Here is a 13,267-nt window from a genome sequence, read left to right as displayed (position 1 = left end):
TGCCATCGCTGCCTTTTTTTCATTTTCCTTTTTAAATATGTCTGTGTCTGTATTATCACATTAAAGAATGCAAAATAGAAGAAATTCCATCATCAACTCTAAGCACGAAATACACAGCAGCTCTCCATTCCAAAGGGAGTTCATTATACAGCCTGGAATTCAGTCTTGTGCAAGTGCTGCCCTCCCACACAAATAAGCATTACCCAAATCTGAATAGCAATTAGCATCTCTAATATGCTCACTGACGCAGAGGTAACAACGAAATCCTGCTACAGATATGATTTCAATTTCTTAATTTCCTTTTATGATTGGCAACATTTCAAAACCACGAGCATGTCACCGCTCTGTAGATGGATCACCTAAGAGGAGGCCAAGTCACATGAGTGCTTTACACTGGACCCTGCCACTCCCTCCTGGCAAGAAAGCATCAACTTCTGGCCAGATGCATCAAACACTGAGGAAAAGGCCAAGAGAATGAAAATTAATGACTGCCCTTTATCCACTGACAGTAGGAGATCATCTATCTGTGTCACTAAGCTGCTGCAGTTCCATGTCCTGACCCGAATGCAGACTGTGCTGGATTTAGAGTAAGTTTAAATTAGAAGAGTTTGAAGCTGGCCTGTGGCACATGGAGCAAAAGACTCTAAATCCCAGTAAATGGGGAAGGCTCAGCTTGCTTTCTTCTATGAATTGCTGCTGGCAATGGTTACTGCTTTAAAAGATGTCTCCTCAAGTATGACAAAACCTGGATACGGGGACACTAACACAGGAACTTACAAGAATATAATATTATTTTCAATATGTAAACAAAAGGAAACAATGTCTTTTTAATCGGAACACTGACAGTTTCTATCACAAACCACCTTCTCCAAAGATGCACACATGTTGTCATTTGCATGAGTACACAGCACACCAGCCAGAAAGAGAACTGCTTTCTACATGCAGAAGCTGCTGTAGAATTATGTATTCAACAGTCCAGATTCCAAATTTTTTTTAAAAACACACACACAGACCTTTGGAAGTTAGTCTGCTCTGACTATACCAACACTTTTTATTTCTCTCGCTTATTTCTAGATTAAAGTATGCCATCAACAGTCTCCACAGTATTTTAAACCAAAAAAACCCTTAGATTGTGACTGACAGTCATTTCCAATTAACAGCCACCAGCTCCAATATTTCTCATTCATGACCTTGCATTTTCTACTACTAAATAGCCTTCCAGTTTTATTATTCTGCTCCTCAGTGAATTCAGTGGCTGATCTCCCTCATTTGTTTATCAGAACATACTTGGATTCTGTTTCAAAATACTAAATGATACAACAAAATTAATATTCAGGATCTCTACTTGTGGGGTTTTATGCACTTTCTTTCAAAACCATCCACTGCCATTTCCTTTCAATCTGTTCTTTACCTATCTTAGAATTCTAGCAATCTTCTTAGCCTCATTTTCTCTAATAAACAGCAATTTTGTCAAAGTCCAGAAGCATGAGATATACCAGTCTTTCTAGGTCAAAACTGCAATTTTTCCCTTATACGAACCTCTACCAAAATGGCTGAACTCAGAGGAAATCCCATTCCTCATCTATACTGCAGACTGTGCTCCTCAGTCACAGTAATTCTGAGTAATTCTATTAACTACTACCCTTAGGACAAACCAAATCTGTCATTAAATAATGAGAAAACCTGCATTTTTTATCTATTTTTACCTCTCAATACAATCATAATGATTTAAATGTAAAGTAAATCCTTAGCATGATTGATCCAAACTTAGATTCTAAAATCAAGACCTTTTTTTCCCCTCAATATTAAAATACTGTTACTAGGCTCTTGTTTAGTACATAAACTGTCTAGTTTAGTACATAAATGTATCATGTATATCTCTTACTACACTCAGAAGCACCTGGATTTGTCATCTGTTGAAATGATCCACCAATTCTCCACCCTCACAAGAGGGTAGAATTCAGCTTCTGGTTAACTTCCATAATTGTAAGGTGTCTCCATGGGATGAAATGACCAGCTCCCTGTGCTTCAAAACTGTCTTGGTTAAACTCTTATGATGGAGGTCAGACACTCAGCTGGCATTAGATGTTCAAGTGTGCTCATCGTGACAACTCTGATCAGGCATCTGCAGCAGGTCAGGTTCAGCAGTAACCCAGAAGTTTTCTTTAACAACCCTGTAGTGATTTTTTTAAAAATCTGAACTCTGTAACAATTTTTTTTTATCCTTCAGTTATTGGGAAAATAAAATGTTATTCCTCATATTTTATCTTGCATCTTTCCTAAACAAAATGAATGCTTTCCTATATTTATATTACAATCAAGAAAGTTGTCTTAGTTCATCTGCTACACTAACATCTAATTTTGTGAGAAGTCAAAAGGTTTCCAACAACCAGCCTCACATTCTGAATCATTAGTTCAAGATACCACTGCCCTGACTCAATGCTAGTACAGAAAAAATAAAAACCTTTGTCTTATTGATTACCTCACATATCACAATGGAAGGGCTATGCTTTTGATATTCATAGCATCATTTCAGGTGGAAAAGATTTTCAGGATAATTGAGTCCAAATGTAAGCCTAACACTGCCAAGTCCAGCACTAAACCACGTCCTGAAGTGTCACATCTACATGTCTTCTGAATACCCCCAGGCATTGATGAATTGATCTTCACCAATCACCCTGCTTATTTGAGAACAAAGAATTTCATTTCCACAAGATTTGTTGAGGTGTTCAAGATAATGAAGTAACCTTGTCAAGTCACCACTCTAAGTTAAGAGATACCACACAGCTTATACAGCTTTTCAGTCTCCATAATTTTTACTATTCATCAGTCTCCACCACAGTAACCAGACTCAGCATCAAAAGCTTATTCTTGCCTGCCATCACTCTCCTTTAAACTCTGAATGCAAGTTTCCCTTTTCATTTGTTTCCCTTGACAATCCAAGGTCCAGAGGAGTTATTTTGTGACTGTTATGGCCCTGAACATCATCAAGAGTGAGTGGATCTGCAGATGATACTTACTACAGAAATATCCAATATGCCCAAAAACTACAGCAACAAACACTGCAAGTTTTGATATCCAAAGAGTACCACGGGCAGGAGGAGAAGAGATGTGACCACACTTCCCCACCTTACAAGGTTCTAAATTACTGTCAGCAGAAAAAGCTCAGATAGCAGCTGCTTTTTAGGGTTCAGTGAGAGCAACAGCAGCTGCAGCCAAACAAGCAAAGAAACAAAACAAATCAGCAAACAAATAATTAGATCAAATAACAAACAGGGTAGTGAAAAATATAGAAATAATGCTGCATGATTATATGACTTCATGGTATCCTCTCACCTGGGGAAGTTTTTTAATAAAGGAGACAACGACAAGACTAAGGACCATGGAAAAATGTATAAGAATTGTAGAAACTACTATAATTTCTCCTAATGAAGTACTGCAGTTGAGACTGAGCTCGAACTTTAGCTTTTCCTATATTATAAATCAAAGATGGTTTAATTAATTTAACAGATGGCAAATTCAAAACCAGTGTAAAACTACATTTTCTATCTAAAGCATTATTAGACTGTGAAACTGCTGGAAAAATGAAGAATTTTGCTAGGATAAAAAAGCCTATCCAGTTACAGTGTTTTTCTTGTCTGTCTTCCAGGGCTTTACTTAAGTTACAGTGCAGTGGGGGTTTTGTTTCTTTATTTTTTAGAAGGATATTAAACCTTATGGGTTAAATTTAAAGTTGTCTTGTAATCATTATTTGACTTACAACAAAGGGTAAATTAAACTACAACTACTATATATTGAGGAGCTCTTATAGTGCATTATGATGTAATTTGTCTGATGTAAAACAAAAGAATTGTTAGCAAGCTAGAAAAGATATTACCCAGTAACAACCTGTATAATAACAGATTAATTTTAAATATTAGATTATCTTTGTTTCACCCAAATTTTAATGATACTAAGTACATTTCTCAATTACTGATAGGAACACTGTTGAAAAACAATTGCATGGTTTTGATTACCCTTTTTTAAAGCTGCAAGATTAATGGAACAAACTATATCTTGAGCTTGACAGAACTCCTGAATTGTTTCATAATTTTTGCTGTTGTTTTTTTTATTATTATTATCATCTTCATTATTTATAGCAGATAGATTTTCAAGTTTGCTTGATCTTCTTTGGCTCCATACCTCTCTCCAAGCCTTTGTCTGATAATATCTTGAAGGTTTAACACAAAATTCATGCCTGAAGCAACAGGCTAAAAAAATATATATAAAAAAGACTAACAAATTAATTTAGCATTAGATGACAAGTAGTTACATTGCTTCTTTCCCAAGCAAGTGAACCATAATGTCTCCCATGGAGGGCAGTAACACAGCTTTGAAAAAGGAGATCCCCTTAACTTGGAACTGATTTATGCCAGAGTGTATTCTGGGTCAATTCCACCTGCATCACCGGCACAAGCCACAGCAGGAACACAACTGCCATTTGTGCTCACAGAATAGATCAGCTCCAAGAGAAAGGGATGCCCTAGATATCTGTATAGTTCAACTTCACAAACTGAATGTCATTCTTCCCTGACTGAACATAAGCTGTTATGCTTCGTGGATGTGTCTGTAATCCCCCCTAGGAGAACCAGCAGCACAGAATGTACTGTTCCACTAAAAGTGGTCTGGGAGAAAGGAAAATAAATAAATAAGCCAGTAATCACTGATACTGGTTGCTTGAAAAGCAGATATACATGCAGGCACACCCTTTATCTGGATCTCGTTAGAACATTTTAGGACTACAGTTGAATACTCTAAGATTAGTATTCATAGCACAAGCTACATAATAAGTTAATGCATTTTAAAGCATTAATTATTTATAAATAAACAAAAGAGCTTGCTTATTAGACAATCTGTCCAAATACTCAGTTACATATGAATAATCAGTTAGGTAGCATTTTTCAAAGAGCCCAGAATTGTGACCATAAAACTTTGTGTGTTGTCAAGAGGCTTCAGAACTGTGAAATATCAGGCCTGCTTCTCCACAGAATAGACTTCCTGTATCTCATCAGAACTGCTCCTTAAACACTCAAGGAAGGGACACAAAGCCCTTCTTTCAGAGTCATGACAGCTGTGAGCATATATAAGTGAGAAACCACAGCCTAGAGTAAGAATGCTTTCTTCGGCCGTTCAAGTCAATTTAGATCCACATGAGGGATAATGGGTGGACTCTGTCATACCTATTTATTCATCCCTCTGCATTGACTCAATGACTGTAAAAGGAATATTTCAGGAGATGAAGAAGCAACGAAGTGATACAGATGTGCCTTAGTAATAAATACATAAATACACTATCACCAGCACCCCCCCAAAAAAAAACAAACACAAAACCAGACATATTTTTATATCCAATTGTTCCATATATTAGTCCAACAGTTTATGACACTCTATGCTGCCTCGTTTGTCTTACAGTCTCCCAATCAAAAGAGACCTCTCCTGGTTCAAAATTAATAGTTAAACAAAATGAATGAGATATCTGAAAATACCCACAAGTCCAGCTATGAAAATCTGACAGCTCCTTTTCTGCTGTCAAAGTCTGCTAGCAAAAGCCTAAACATGCCCTCATTGCCTGTACAGTAGGGCAAAGGGGGGAAAAGGACAACATGGCAAGAGGAGGAGATAATGAGGCCATCTTGTACTAGACCTTCCTTGCCCTGAGCTAGAATAGCTCTACCTATAGACTAGTAACATGCCAAATAAACCAGAAGTGCCTTTAATCCAAACTCAATTTACAAGTTTGATTTTTACACTCTCAAATGAAAATTCAAGCAACCATACAATATTTATGGGTTCTAATGCTTTACAAAACAGGCAAGTATTAGTCTTATAATCCTAAATTTACCGGCCAATACAACTGTACAGGACAATTATTAAGATGCAGAGTGAGCAACAACTCACAGCTCCTGAATCTCCAACTCTCTAATGTCAGAATATACCATTCCTGCCTCCCCATCACATCTCCTCTTCCTCTCCTACCCAAATGCAGAAAATAAAACCATGAATTAGGCATTTGCTTTTTAGAAAATTAAGAGGAATGCAGTAGAGTGCTTAACACCTATGAATTGCTCCTTTTAGCCATCATTAGAAAGGCACTTTATACATTTTCATTCTGAACCATTTATGTGATCTTTATATACTTTTGCAGAAGCTTCTGACATTATGTTATCATTACACGCTTCAAAGTTAAACTGCAGGTTCCTAACAACTACTACCACTGCATTTTACAGCAGCTATTTATTCAGAGCTTTTAATCTTGACTGGAAGGGAGTAAAAGCTTTACTGCAACCATTTCAATAACTTTCACAACTTTAGTTTCCAGACAAAATATATACTATTTCCATTTAGATATATTATTCCAAGTAAAGTCAGTGAAATAAATTCCACATGGATTGCAGCCTCATTCTCAACCAAAATTCTTCCATCTACAGAGGCAGATGTACAGAACTAGTTTAAAACGAGTGAGCTCGTTTTCCCCTAAAGAATTGTTAAAATAATTATGAAGAAGAACCACAAAGGACAATGGCATGTAAACAAAAACTGCATTTTTTTTCCCATGACCTTGAAAACTTGTAAAAACTTATAAAAACTAGTGTGGAAATTGGAAGACTGGACTAAGAACAGTCACTTTAATCTTTAAAGTAAGTTTTTTTTAAAGTAAGGTGTCAAATCTCTCCTTCAAGTGTCACCCCATTTTGACAATTTCATACAAATAATAATAGAAAAACCCTTACAACTACTTCTTTGAGACATTCAATGAAAATAAAACAAATGTCTGAAGAATGGCTATCCTACACACACAAGTGATGTGTAATTACCAGTTGAGGTTTTGCCCATTGCCAATAGTTATATAAACACAATTGAATCAAGCTCATTTAACTTGGAATCAAAAAACTTGGGTTAAGCCCAGTCATTCACAAAATCTGTCAGTCCTATAAAAAATCCATTTGGTCCTGAAAAGTCTATTCAGCACATGCCCAACTGTGGAATATTTCCATCCTTTAAAATTTCCCACCACTGAAACGTGTCACAGCCACAGAGAAAGGAATACCAGCTAATGGTGCAAAACTGATTAATACTTAGGTCTATTTCTTAAGATAAGTGGGGAGAGGAAGAAGAAAAAGGAAGGTGTGGTTTAAAAGCAGCCAGATGATTCTTGTGTGGGTTCTTCACCCTATCCTATGATTAGGCCAACATTTCTTTCCCTACTCCAAGACCACAAACATGTATTAATCCTAACCCTGACTCAATGACAAGACACTCAAAATAAAATTTATAATAGTTCACTTTCTCAGTAGCTACCTGGGTCAGAAGGCAAGAAGCCCAGCGAGACATTATTTGTACCTTGAGAAACATTATTTTACTCATAAATGCTTTGCTGTGATTAACAGCCCTTAACTTCCCTGCTAACACCATTTCTGAAGATGGCTGAAAATCTCAACATTTTGAGATTTTTGTCCCCCTCCTCTAAATTAGGGAAGAATGCTCTATTAATTTTGCAAACCTCTATTTCAGGAACTTTCCACTACTAGGAAGAAAATTACAATCCATGAGAATCTGGTCATTTAATTTGTACAATCTGAAAATTCATCTATGGCTTCTTTCTCATTTCCAATAGCCTCCTTCAAGTTCAGCTCCACATTAATATCTTTGCTCCCAGGAGCTAAGCTTTCCATTGCAAACCCAGGATACTCCACATCTGCTTTCATGACAATCTGGTCTCTTGTTCTTAATAATGAGTTCTCAAGTGTATAGATTTGGGATTTAATTGGATTAGTACTACTCTCCAATCTTCTCTGTCCTCCTTCATTCTCATTATTATCTCAACTTTTTCTCCTCTCTCTGGGGGATAATAGTTTTTCCATGAACCCATTCAAGTATCTTTTCTTAAAGCCTTTACTGACAGACAACCATTTTGCTTCCTTGCCACCTAATTTTGGGCTAATACCTTTTACCTGGTAATGTCTAAAACAAACAAACATTTGTTTCTCAATTTTCTCCTTTTTTTTTTTAAGAGTTGTTCCTTAGCAGTGATTATTTTTTCACAATTTACTCCAGACCAAATGACTTTTGGATAACTTCTTAAATTAGGAATTTGCAATTTCACAAATTTCACAGTTATGCATATAAGCTTCATCTCATCATGTAAAGGATCAAAGAGTAGGGAAAGAAAAATTATTGAGCCATGGAAATCAAAGAGAAACTTCAACCTTGTTTTCAGGACATTTACAGAAAAGTTATCTTAAAATATATTGAGTAGATTTCCTTCAAGTAAGGGTCACAAATATGTTTCTGAAAAGGCTGCAACTGCCCCCAAAAAAAATCTTCAATTTCTACAAAAAGCTTAACCAAAAGAAAAACTAGGAAGCTATCACAAGTTTGATAATATAGTAACTAAATCAAAATAATTATATTCTCTAGATATAGATATATTGATTTATTGATTGACACATTCAAGATAAATCAAACTTATTTGATTAATAAACAATCAAAAAATGCCCATCAGTTTTATCATACAATTAAGCGCACATTTACTATTTTTATTTTGTATTAGGATTACAACAAAAAGTTAATTACTTAGGCAACAGGCCTTTCTTTTAATGTAAATGTAATTTGCTAATCATGAAAGAAAAAACAACTTCACAGATGTACCTATTTTGTTACAAACACATTAGACAATTAGCAGTAATTCTCAAAGAGCTGTTTTATTCTGCATCTACTTATTCACATTTTTATATCTTCAAGCCATCAAATTTGCATGAACATTTTTCAAATTTAACAGCCTTTGGCAAGAACTACCTGTTCTGCATTTTTTTAAATCGCTGTCTTAACATAATTGAACAGCCACAGTATTATGATCATATTTATTATTTTTCACTTAAACTGTATGTGTACAGATGTGAAAAATAAAAAAGCTACTCACAGAAATGTAGGAAAATAACTTACTCCCCTTAATGGAATCCATTTAGTGCAGGTCACATTTTACCACTGTAAAACCAAGTCCTGTTTGATTGTATTGATTTGAATTATTCCACAGCCATTTTTAAGCTTTTTATTATTCTTTGTGGTGGCAGTCTTTCCTTCAGAACTGGTGCCTCATTACTTCACCCAGCCTGAACAGTCAGCTCCACTCATTAGAACTAGCATCTGCTACAAACAGTATTAATGAGATCCATATGAAGGGATACAACAAGCCATTACCCACCTGGGCTAATCATTTTACAGTACAAAGCTGATAATGCAGAGACAACCAGCAATGCCTTGAACATGCTGTTAAAATTACCTAACTCAGACAGTAACTACTATTTTAGAACAGGGTGCTGCAAAACTGGATGCATTTGTAAAGACGTATCTACTTTGTAGCTACTGTTAACATACAACATATATTTCATCTCAACAAAGCCAAAAGGAATTATTTTACTAGTGGGAAATTTGCCCTTTGGCTTATGAATAGATTATCATTAAAATTATTTAAGACACCAATAGTTTGACTACTGTTCCAATAAATACTGAGAATTTACACCAAAGCAGTCAGAATAGCTGCCGAACTCAGTGACTTTCATTTAAATAATAATAATTTAAAGCAATATGATTTTAGAAGTAGTTTTCTTCAAAACAGCATGAGTTTGCATACAGCATTTACATACAACCAAGTAGCTGGTACAAAGGAAATATTTCAACAAAGAGGGCCAATGCTAAATAAGCTTCACAAATCTTTTAATTTCAAGTTCATTTCTCTAAACCTAAGATACAAATATACACATCTTTATACCTTGGCATTTACAAACATGAGGGAAGAAGTATTTGTTCACACCATGTTTTTCTCCCTTTGGGACAAACATACTCCAGAAGGAATGCTGGAGCAGAACCAGGAGGTGTGCCCTGCTAATACTTATGCACCAAGAGCCCTGGAAACCAGGCACAGAAAAAGCAAGACCACAGTGAAGGCTCAAACTCTTCAAACCACAACAGATAGGCTAAGCAAGGCTAAGTCAAAAGATTTTGAACTCAAAACTCCAAGAAAAAGAAGGAGGATGAGTTTTACCCAAACCAAGCTCACACACTCACAAAAATATGTAAGATACTAACTACTCCAGTAAATCCCACAAGATATTTTATAGAATCACTATCAAATTATTTATCTAATCAATTTCACATTGTTAGACAACATTATTTGAGAAATAATGTCCTTTTATTTAGGGAAATACTTTATCTTTTTATAAAATTATGGGTTGAAAAATACAACAATACTAAGAAACCAAAAAGACATGCACAGTTCTACCACTGGGAAAAAATCCCAAACAATGGGGAAAGGGGAAGAAAAAAAAACCAAAAAAACCAAAACCAACAACTCTTAAAATAGAGGACGAGAGGTTCAGCTCCATTTGGAATCTAGAATTAGCAAACACTTTTGAAGAAAAGTAAAAGTACATAGTGAAGTTGCTGACACTGAATATCAGTTACAAGAATGTACAAAAAATGCTTCAGTCATGAAACCTCTAAGACTAAAACTAGAGGTTTAAACTAAACCTCTAAACTACTGCTGAAGAAATCAAATACAGATAGTTAACAAATAGTGACATTTAAGAAGTTTGGCTAAGTTGAACAAATGTTGCTATTTTAACTAAAATGAAACTGTTTTATTTCAGTAAGAAAGTACAACAGAAAGTTATTAGTTATGTATCTGCTTTTTTAAAGTCCAACAAGGTCGACAAAAGAGCAATGCTTTTTAAGCAAAGAGAGCGAACTAAGCAACAATAGAAAAAATGCATGCAAGCCTAATAATATTCTAATAGGCAAGGTCTAGACTGATGCATCTAAACCACTTTTTCAGAGATATTTGATGACAGGGGTTCCATCTCCAGATAATGGAAGCAGGGGATCCATAAATGGGTCTCCACTAACTGATGTCTTAATATTAAATTCAAGAAGGTCATGCCTGTCAACACAAGCATTCAGAATAACTAATGAAAATCTGTTTAATTGCATATGGAGTCTGGATCACTGGAGAACAACTAAATAATTAGAAGAATGTCCAATGTAAAAATGATTGTAATTTTTCATTGTTGTTTAGGATACACATCATGCCAAGTGCCTAAATGTCCAAATAATAGCTCAGGTTTTCATCTTTAATCTCTCTTTCATATTACTTAAGGTGAATTTCATTAACACTGGATCTCTGTAGATCCATTTTCTTCTCTGAATATACCTATCAGTCTGTGTACCTTCATAATCTATTTATGTTTTGAAAAAATTAAAAGAGCTATTTAGTTCCTTCATTTTGTTTTTCCTCCATTCTGTTTTCCCACAACTATAAAGCTAAAAACAGATGATATAATGTTCAAAATACTGAAAATTTCAACAAGAAATTACACGTGCTCTGCAATTTCTTTCACAAAATGCAATCTTCCAGGTACACCACTATGTTCTATATAATTACTTTAGTACTCAGAACATAGGCATCCCATCCACACATTTGAGTAAGAAAATGAGAAAATTACATTAAGACATCAATTTTCCAAATTACTAACACAGGATATGACAAAGACTCTTCAGGTCAGTTTAAGCTGGCTGACTTCATTTGTTCAGGGTCAGCAGCTCTGGAATGCCCTATGCCCTCTACTGCTCTGAGAACATGCCTCTACCTCCCAATACCCCATTGCTGTAACTTCCCACCCTGAGAGCACCTGCACTGCAATATCCAAGCGCTTGTGCATACAGCCAGTGTTAGTAAACCAATTATTCCCATCCATTTCTTAATGCTTGGACTCCATACTGACTGCAAGCTTACTTTGACTTCTCACACCATGCTCAGCCCAAGCTAATTAATCCTTGAAACACAAACTCCACAGAGGAGAGACACTTGAAAGGTCTGGGGTTTTTTTTATACAAGACAGCTCAGTTCTGGCTGAATTGTGCTGAATCCTGACTGACTCCATGTGGAGCCACTTGGCAATTCTCTTAAGACATCCTATTCTCCAGGATTTTCATTATCTAGGATATTCTATTATTAAAGATAACAAACCTAGCAAAATAAAGAACTCAGGAAAAACTTTAGAATACGTCCAATAAGTCCAATTAGGTTGTAGTTTGTTTTTAAACAAAAGGCACCCCTGCAATGAATGTAAGTGAACTGGTGAGGGAAGATAAAATAATTGAGTCTTTAGCTAACATGAACTACATGTTTTGAACAAAGGATCACAGGATGAATTTAAAAAAAGACCCCTACAAAATTTCTGATACTACCCAGCTTCTGAAGGATCAGTTAGAATTTTTAATTTTGCTTATAAATAAAGTCCTCACCTTAGCAAACTCTCACTGTTATGTAAGATCAATCTAAGACCTTGGTGGCAAGTCTTGGCTGACAGAGGGACAAGGGCTGTGGAGAATAAGGATACCTGACTTTTAACAGTCAGTGTGTAAAACAGCTGCTAGAAAGAAACTTGGCCACAAATTTCAGCAAATGTTGGGTACCAAGACAGAATAAAAATTAATCTCTGGAGTCAGTTTTGTTGCTGTGCTTTGTCCTTTGTACAAGCAAATTCACTTTCCTGAGAAAATACAAACTGTCTACCGAATTTACTGTGTTTTGCTTTTTCATTTAAAATGAACTTACCGGGTGCCGTCTGCTTTCCAGCTAACTTTGTATGGTTTCTGCTCCAAAAATTTAATATTTTGCTTGTCCATGGAAACAGGCTGTGCTCCAGGGAATCCAGTCCTAATAAAAAGAACCATGTTTATTAATGGTTCTGCAATAAATAGTCACACAAGTAAATACATTTTTCACATCAGGCTCAAGTCACACCTCGCACCAGACTTGCTGCAAGGTTAACTCTGAGTTAGAACATCTTCTCCAATAAAGTATTTTGCAATAGAAGCCAAAAGCCTATCTCATAAGAACAAAGTTATTTGCTTATGACAAAACACTAAATTATGTGGAACTTCAAAGTTTTAGCTTTGCAGAAAGAGATATTTAAATTAAAAATTACAGGCACGATAAGCTTCGACAAGTTAGGAAGCAGCGTGGATCACCAACTTTGTCATGGAAAAGTCCAGAATCATAGACACTAAAACCAACATTTTCATTAGCATTGGATAAAAATCCAAGTTGGCTATAAAAATGAATATTATACCTCCATATTTAAGCGTAATAGCAATGGTATAAATAAATCTACTGCTTGAGAAAGAACTAAGCTTTACACATTTCTAAAGCTGGACTAGGCTACATCTG

At 35.6% G+C, this 13,267-nt stretch overlaps 1 protein-coding gene across 2 annotated transcripts in view; it reads right to left on the bottom strand.

Moving 5' to 3' along the window:
* Positions 1–13,267, bottom strand: part of RNGTT (RNA guanylyltransferase and 5'-phosphatase) — a 170,772-nt gene that overhangs the window by 131,470 nt on the left and 26,035 nt on the right. For both annotated transcript variants that reach the window (XM_059842477.1, XM_059842478.1), the window contains exon 8: positions 12,653–12,754. In XM_059842477.1, coding sequence (XP_059698460.1) covers positions 12,653–12,754 — 102 coding nt within the window. The remainder of the gene's footprint in view (positions 1–12,652; positions 12,755–13,267) is intronic.

The sequence above is a fragment of the Haemorhous mexicanus genome, chromosome 3, assembly GCF_027477595.1.
Source record: "Haemorhous mexicanus isolate bHaeMex1 chromosome 3, bHaeMex1.pri, whole genome shotgun sequence".
NCBI lineage: Eukaryota > Metazoa > Chordata > Aves > Passeriformes > Fringillidae > Haemorhous > Haemorhous mexicanus.
Note: the sequence above shows the minus strand (reverse complement) of the source record. Positions and strands in the feature narration are given on the sequence as shown.